The 8458-nt window shown below is 41.0% G+C and overlaps 2 protein-coding genes across 8 annotated transcripts in view; one reads left to right on the top strand and one right to left on the bottom strand.

Annotated features, from left to right (window-relative positions):
• Positions 1–544: 544 nt before the first annotated feature.
• Positions 545–8458, bottom strand: part of LOC134212856 (T-box protein H15-like) — a 129508-nt gene continuing 121594 nt past the window's right edge. For all 7 annotated transcript variants that reach the window (XM_062691095.1, XM_062691096.1, XM_062691098.1 and 4 more), the window contains one exon: positions 545–2079. In XM_062691095.1, coding sequence (XP_062547079.1) covers positions 1542–2079 — 538 coding nt within the window. In that variant the 3' untranslated portion in view covers positions 545–1541. The remainder of the gene's footprint in view (positions 2080–8458) is intronic.
• LOC134212857 (uncharacterized) lies at positions 2086–6676 on the top strand. The gene is made up of 2 exons (XM_062691103.1): positions 2086–2521; positions 2738–6676. Exons 1-2 carry the CDS (start codon positions 2514–2516, stop codon positions 3423–3425), a joined length of 696 nt encoding a protein of 231 aa, XP_062547087.1. The 5' UTR covers positions 2086–2513; the 3' UTR covers positions 3426–6676.

Below are 8458 nucleotides of genomic sequence, written 5' to 3'. Positions count from 1 at the left end.
TAAATTTTCCTTAGAATTATGTAAAATTTACTTCATAATAAGTAAAATATGCCTAATTTTGAATAGAAACTTATTAAAAGTTAGGTGAATTTTACTTTACCTAACATGAGATTACTTAACGTTGGGTTCCCACACTTTACTGCCCATGTTGATTAGTTTTGCTCTTCATTTTATGACAACAAAGAAAAATTGAGGGAGATGCAAGAGAAAAAAAAGTACCTAAAATTAGGTGTTTTTTTCTAACCGTGTAATTTGATCCAGAAATGTCACTGGGGACCATTCGCGTAAAACAAGTTCATTGTGCGAGAAAGTGATGACACCAACCTGTATTGAGGGTGCTGACAATGCAATCTTCCGTGGTACAATGGAACAACATCGATTTTGGTGTCATTTCAGTCCTCTGAAATCCTGAATCGATGTTAGCATTATTTTGGAGCTTATCGCACTGCTATTTTGCCTGATTTTAGTGTTTCAATTCGAGGATTTAGTTTGTGCTCCGCAAGTATAAAAGATTGTCATCTATGATCCAAAAATTAAAAAAAAGTTCTGCTTTTTATAATTATCATTGGGTGTTTATTATTTATTTGCATTGAATTCGTCTATACAACATCAATTTCGTTTATCCAAATAGTTACATTTAGTTGCTTCCATTTCCATATCATATAGCTTACTTTGCACCGAAGCAGATTTGATTATGTGATTTTGAACGTAAACCATTCTAAACTGTATTCAATTTTGATATTTTCCTCTGCAGTAAAGATTTGTGATGGAATTTTCGTACAGGTTCGAGCTTGATTTTCATCTCGAGCACCTATCCTGATGCATCCAATCAACGATTAAACTATTTGATTTCGTTTGCTAAATTCGGTTAAAACATGATCACATATTTACAAAAAACACAAAAGAGATTAAACATTTTTTTATCTTGTGTTGCTTTCGCTATCAACATTCTACTTAAATTCTGCTTATGTCTAATACAAATGTCTAATCCATGATCCCAGTAAAGGAGCGAATTGGCATTCTTAGTAAAGTACGTTCGTAAAGTTTAAAACAGTTAATCTTGTAATATTCCCGTTTGAGAGCGTTCTATGTGTTGTGGTTTTTATTGTTCCTTTGTCCTCCTAACTTTGTGAACCGTATCGATTTTGGACTTTCTGTTGCAGAAAAATCCCTTTAGTTGGTTACCATACATACAATGATTTGCAATAGAAACATGGAAAACAAAGATTGCAACCAAATACCCACACTGCGATAACGATCTGAACGATCTGAAAATGTGTTGATGAGTAATAAATAACTATGAATGTCCTACTAGTGTTGGGGTGATTGTGATGAGTGGTTATTTACAGGTGGAACACTTGATGAAGTGAAGTTGCTTGAGAATGCGAGATTAGGTTCTACTACCAGTTGCTCTGCTAATACTGTGTCATGATTTTTCTTTTGATCTCGATTTGATCACTCGGAAATCGTCGATTCTGCTATACAATTGAGATTCGGGCAAGCCTCTGTTCGGTTGTGGGTTATTGGAGACCCGGGGGCATTTAGTTCGAAGGACTTCTTGGAGAGGGTGATTGATGGGGTAAGACAGCGGAGGGGAGCCCTTGGGGCTGGTGGTGGTGAGCTTGCGGGATTTGATAGGGGCTAAAACGGGTGAAGTGCTTGGCTCGCAGGTCCGGCGAGGGGGATCCAGCGGAACTGGCTGGGCTGGTCATGGTTTGAGTTGGTGGGGGTGGTGTGGTTCTCGGAGGAGGTGGGGGAGCGGCAGCAGCCGCTGCTGCAGCTGCGGCGGCAGCATTTGGGAGAAAGCCTGGTGGGAATTGTTGAGGCCATTGGCTTTGCCAGAGGTGTCCAAGATTGAGCGCGCCAAGATTCGGCCTCTGATACATTTGCGGTATGAGGAGATCACCGTAGGGAGCGGCACGGCCCCACATCTGTAGGTGCTGACGGGCTTTTTCCAGCAAGGCGGCTTGAGCGCCGTCCGGATCCTGACCCGCCCCGAACTGAGCCATCAGTGGGTCCGGGAAGAGGCGTAGCGGTGAACGGAGATGCTGCTCAAGTAGCAAGGCGTCCATGGGGTCCCTGAAATTGAAGAAACAAAGTTCCATGTTTAATATTAGTTGTTCTGTGTCGGGGCGTTTTGTGTTTTATTTTTCTATATAAGCAATTAAAAAATGATAATGAGACGAGGAGTAATGGAAATGCAAAGCCCAAGCAAATGGAATCAGCGAGTTGTGAAAAGAAGTGTATGGCACGCAAGCGCTCATTGCGCTCATATTAGTTGCGTTTCGCTTGCGTAGTAGAGAGCACAGAGTAGGCGGAGCAGCATGTTGGCAGTTGCTATGACTACGATGATGACGGAATGATTGACCGGAGAACATGGTTTGAATGACGTGCAGGCATACGCAATACAAAGTACCGATGTTTCAATTTGGTGGAAGGAAATGCATTTCCAACGGAAACATCAGACTTATCTGATATGGGATACAACAAAATATAAATTATAATTCATTGGCATGGCATAGTAAGGATGGTATTTCTCTTCAAACTTTAATTCAATCAATTATTTCTTGCCTCAAAAAGAATTTTATTGGTTTTACATCGTAGAACCAAAAGGATGCATTTAAAACGATTGCAATATAAATTGTTTGATAGATTTTCTGTAAATAAGTTCGCTCTTTTCAAAGCAAAATTATTCAAATTTCTTAATATCCTATGAACACCCAATACACTATTTCAGCCCTGACAGAATCACGCGATCAAAAAAGCAAACCACTCGCGTTGATGGCCCCCTATCGTACCCCTTTCTCGAAAAAGTGCCAGCCTCCGTTCCCTTCATTGCACTCGAAGCGAGAGCCACTAATTTGTTGTACACGAGGTGTGAAGAAGTCTGCCCTGATGATGCACCGGTTCGTTTATGCTCAAGCCGCCTCATCATCATCATCGCCATCATCATCAACACCATCCAGTTCATCTTCGACCACTCCGTCCGCACAGCATCAAAAGCATGGCCGAAGTGCATCCAGGAGGAAAAAGCCTTTAATCAGCGAATCACCATCGGGAAGTGTTGCACACACGTTTGCTCGCTGCGCTGCACGGCTCGAGGTTGCCGCTTTTGTCTTTGGGCCCCGGCTGGCGACGTTCCGATGGACCAGACAGGCAGGCAACGCACCACCCAGAAGCAGCACCCCGTTCCGCCGGCCATTCCGGGGCTGGGGATCCATCCCTTCGACAGTGTGCTTTCAGCCGACCTTCAACACTTCTCCATCAGAGCAACGAAGCGCGCGGTGCGAAGTGAGAATGCAGAAGCTTTCGGCTGCTACCTGCAGTGGAAGATTGGGTCGAATCGGATGCTGCAGTGTTCCGTGACAGAGCGTGCTGGCGGAGCAACGAGGGCAAAAATCGATAATTTTCAAGAGTTCAAGTAGATTCACCGGGAAGATGCAACTGAGTGTCTGGTTGTTCCTGAGAAAGGATATCACTTAAGAACTATTATTGTATTATTTTTATCGTTGGATCCGGAAGGATACATAAATTTATTTATTTTTATCAAAGAAAACCATGGAATAAATAAATTAAATAAATAATTTATTGGAAAATGCACGATTAAATAATGAATTTGCGTCGGAAATGAACTGGAATGGGTTCTCTACAAGCGAACTATCTCAACAAATCAATCATCAGAAATTATGTCTGTTGATCGGTTTGCGAAGGCCGCGCAACCCAGTCTGTTGCGTTTCCCAGTACAAATTTTCAGTTCACCTCAGGTGCCGACCATTTCTTTGATCTTGCCGCCCTTACCCTTTGGTAGAGCGACCCAATCGATTCCGCGAAAATCGGTGGACAATTTTCCTCCCTTGGCAACGAAGCTTCAGTAGTTCCAGCACTTGCGTATGTAAATTTAAGCCTGAAAGCCACTCCTCGTCGCAACTCACTTTGCCGACCATAAGCGTAAGCTCGATACTCGAAGCCGTGGTCGTGAAGTGACGAAGGAACCTTTTTTGTCTTTTCACCGACACTTACACTTAATTATCATATTATCATCCAATTTAGCATTCACACTGGGCACTGGAAATCACATAGTTCTGTGTGCTGTTTCTCCCGCGTTTGTCGGCCGGTTCCAGCTCCGTGTTTTGCGTTCGCTTAATGTCCGACCGCTCTAATAGCCGCTGAAAGGTCTCCCTCGATCCGCACCCAATGTCCCCATGATCTTTTCTTTTGCACTTCGGTTCGGTAGATTACCTCTGAAGAAAAACAAAAAAGAGCGTCGAGATAGAGCGAGGTGTGCGAGATGATGATATGGTTAGGTGTGAAGTCCGAAAGCCGTGGCAAAAAATCACGCAACATTTACAGTGAGATCCCGATTTTGGTACCATGAAAGGGTTTGTGTGTGGAGAAACAGAGGTGATGTGATTTTCTTATAGGGATGTTGTGCCGCTTCTTCACATCACATAGCTTGTACATTCTATCAATCAACATAGAAATATGCTTTTTTCGCTTTTTGACTGTGTGATCGTGACATAGAAAATGCAACATTTTTTCATGTACTGTAAAATTTGCTTATATTCAAAATTTAAGACAAACTTTGCCAAAAATGGGAAAACCCTGTAAGTATTTTGATTTTTTCTGCTGAATCTCGTTCCCTCAAGACGTGGCTGTCCCTTCATCGCTCAGTCGGTCGTTCGATGAGACGTGATAAGTATCCCCGGAGGGTAGCACAGCGCTCATCGTCATCACCATTGCCGTTCCCGGAATGAAGTCTTCGATCTTCCGAGTTGGGCCGTTCTCTCGAATTTGCTCAACTTGGGTTCACGTTGCAGTTCACCTTGCAAGGATAAACCCCGTTCTCTCCTGTTCGCGCTAATTGCACCTTCTATTAATGCTGCTTAATATCTTTTTAATAGATGGATTCTCGCCATTCCGTGTCGGTTCTGTCCGAAGGGGATGATCCCGGGGGCGATTTCATTCATGTTTTTTCTCTTTATCCCTGTATGATTCCCTCCATAGTCCTCGAACCAGCAACTCATCGTTTCAGAACTGTTTTCAATTTCACACGATCATAAATAAATTAAGAGGAACCTGTGCGCTCGAAAAGGCCTCTCCCCTCCCGGATACTCCGGTCTTGCCACCAAACCCAGCGAGATCCGAGAAGATTCATGTCCAGAAAGTTGACCATGCAACATATCATCATCTTCGTCATCATCGTCATCACCGTCGTCGTCCTGCGGAACTGTTTCGCCCTTGCATGGAGCACCAGTACGCGATCCGGAGTCTGCAGCCAGCAGCCAACAGCAAGACCGAAACCCATCGGAGTAGAACGGACAAGAAAGAGAGCAGCCAGCATCATCATTTGGAGAGCAGCATTCGGCGAGGTGTTGTTGAAGCGCGTTTTCATCAAAAGCCAGTCCGCCGCCCTGTAATTTGCGCCGGTGCCGCGCGTGATGATATTAGCCAAAGGGTCCAGCCTCTCTTTTTCATCGGCCACGCACACACGGGGTAACAACACGAAACGGAACGGACTCGGCCGGACCGGCACAATCGCCGGTATAAGAGCGTCGTCGTCGTCGTCATCGTTGGGAGCGCGATATGGTGAGGAATTCCGCTTTTGCTCTGTGAATGAAAACTTGCATGTTTGCAACCAGCAGCAGCTCATGGTAAGATCTGGTTCGTATTTGAGTGTGGGGAGGTATTTTGGATGAATTATTCAGTTTTGAATATGTTGGCACTGTAGTTTTCTACCCATTCCAAGAGACCTCGACTGTCCTCACATAGAGCGGTGGAACGGTGCAGTGGGAGCAATTCTAGACCAACATTTGAAAAGGGCGTAACAGTATTCGATTCCTTATCTACATACATAGCCATGCAGACATTGACGAAGAACTGTAAAGATTAAATTTTGGCTGTTACGCCCCTTTTTAATGTTGGTATAGAGTATAGGGTTCTAGGCTAATGTTTCTACTGCCGTTCTACGCATAATTGTCCCATGTTACCTTTGATGAAAAAATCCAAACTCGAGTCAATTTGTCCCACTAATTTCAAAATCGATTGGATCTGAAAATTTTACCAATGTTTTTTAAATGTTTTCAGCGTAGGCTACACTTTTCCAGAAGATAAAACAGATCACTATTTATGTAAACGGTTTTTAGGCTCCATTATCATCAAATGACTATTTCATTTTTTCAGTGGGACAAATCGACACGAGTTTGGATTTTTTCATCAAAGGTAACATGGGACAATTATGCGTAGAAGGGCAGTCTAGGTCTGACCAGCTTTTTTTACATAAAACAGGACACTCAGAGAAATATCTTATTTTTCCTTCCGTGCATTGGAAAGATAACCAAGAAATGAATATAATTATACTGACAAAGCAAATATTCATATCATTTGATCCAAATGCAACTATGTCAAATGTTGATTTTGGTTTTAAAAGTTGTTTCTGCACGTTAACTGTTTTAGAAATAGGGGTACGAATGATATTTCCGACAGGGTTGAATTCCCGGCATAGGTTCGAAACCCATACCAGCCGATACCCTATTTTGCTACCAAAGTTTAAAAAAAGTATGAAAAACATAAGACAAAGCAACAATCCAACATTTTTTCAGTTGAATTTTTGATGTTTTGAATTTTACTTTCGTTTTACTTTATACTATATTGCTCTCGAACTTCGTCTTGCCCAAAATCAATTGACCTGCATAAGCATTTATTTTGTATTCACAATTTGAGTTTTGTACTGAGAATCGATTTCAGTTGACCCTTCAGAAATCTCCTGATCGAGAGAGAGACGATGAAATATGAAGTTATAAAATGGCTTATTGCTGAAATAACGTCAAAACTTCTTTTTTCATGTAAGCCAAATTTGGTTCAGTTTGCTTGATTAGTTCTCGAGTTTTGCAAAAGTTTCTGTTTCATTTGAATGGCCACGACCTTTTTCAAAGATTTCAGAAATTATTTAAACGAACTTAAGCGATACGAAACAGCCGAAACACGCGGATTTTAAATTTTAACAGTTTCATGATTACTTTCAGTAGTTCCTCTATGTTGACATAAAATAGCAGTCTAATGAAGCCTGTGAGTATGTGCCAAATATTATTTTGTTGTTGTTAAAACGATAAAGCTTGAAATTTGAAAATTTTAAAAGTTCTACTAACACCTACACTAAGGGATCGTTCACTAATAACAAAAGTACTTATAAAAAGAGAGGGACCTGTATTTTTTACATGTTTCTTACATGGATGGGAGGAGGGATTGTGAAACCCAAATAGATTCTTTACGTAGGCGGAATAACTTAAAATGTTGATGAAGACCGGGAAGAATGTTTAAACTTACGAATTTCGAGTTTTGCCGTGGGACCTGCAAGATCTTCTCCGAGCACATCGAAAACATCAAACGCGTTTCTCTCGGCACTACTTTTGCTGTAGCTGGCCGGAAACATAACTCGAACGAATCTTCATTAATCTATCAAACAGTTTACAATACATTCGAAATCGTTATCTCCAATGACATGCGTGAAGGGTTTTTTTTGCAATGGTGCATATCTTTTATTATTTAACAATAAATTTTAATAACAATTTGGATCAAATTTCAAACTTTTTCATCAAATGGTGGCCGTTTTATGAAAAACCAATTTCTCCGAAAACCTCTACGAAAAAGCTTGTAATTGATTGGTGGACAATGTTCTGTATGAGAGGCAATATGCTGTATGGCAAGCTTAACAGTTCTATTGATATATGGCACTTTTTTAAAGATTCATATAGATCTGATATACATATGTTGAATAAACAACACTTTCGAATAGTTTTGACCCGTTTGTCCAGTTATTAAGTGCATAGTCTATTGATGTTGAACAGTGTCCCATTGATTGTAAAAAAAGTTATGTATTCAAAGCATATATCAAGCTCTATCTGGAATAAGGGCGAATGTCGCAAGAGAGGATTCTCTTCGTTAACTTCCCCTCTTTAAAATAAAAGTGACAAGCAGCGCGTTTCTTTGTAGTTTATCACCTCAGAACGATAGAAAACAATACAAGCTTGCATTCTAAGGTGATAAACTGCAAGGAAATCCTCTGCTTGTCACTTTTATTTTGAAGAGGAGAAGTCGACGAACAGATTTCTCTCTTGCGACATTCGCCCTTTTACCAGATAGAGCTTGATATATGTAATTGTATAGCTGTTGTTAAGTGAACGAAGAACGGTAAAAAGTTTTCCCTTGAAAATTACCAAATAAACGGGCCGAAACGTCGGATAATGCAATTGTAAACCCATTTTAATTTATCAGACTGGAAAAAGACAAAAGATTAAAAAAAATAGCTTTGGATGTAAGTCACAGTAAACAAAAGTTGACCACGAAGACTAACAGTTAATACACTCATTCATCCATGAATTAGAAAGCATTCAATTGAAACATCCCAAAAACAGGTTTTTGTCATTTTCTTTAGTTCATATCAGAGAATTGATTAGATAAA

This window comes from Armigeres subalbatus, chromosome 2, assembly GCF_024139115.2.
Source record: "Armigeres subalbatus isolate Guangzhou_Male chromosome 2, GZ_Asu_2, whole genome shotgun sequence".
Taxonomy (NCBI): domain Eukaryota; kingdom Metazoa; phylum Arthropoda; class Insecta; order Diptera; family Culicidae; genus Armigeres; species Armigeres subalbatus.
This window is presented reverse-complemented; position numbering and strand designations above follow the sequence as displayed.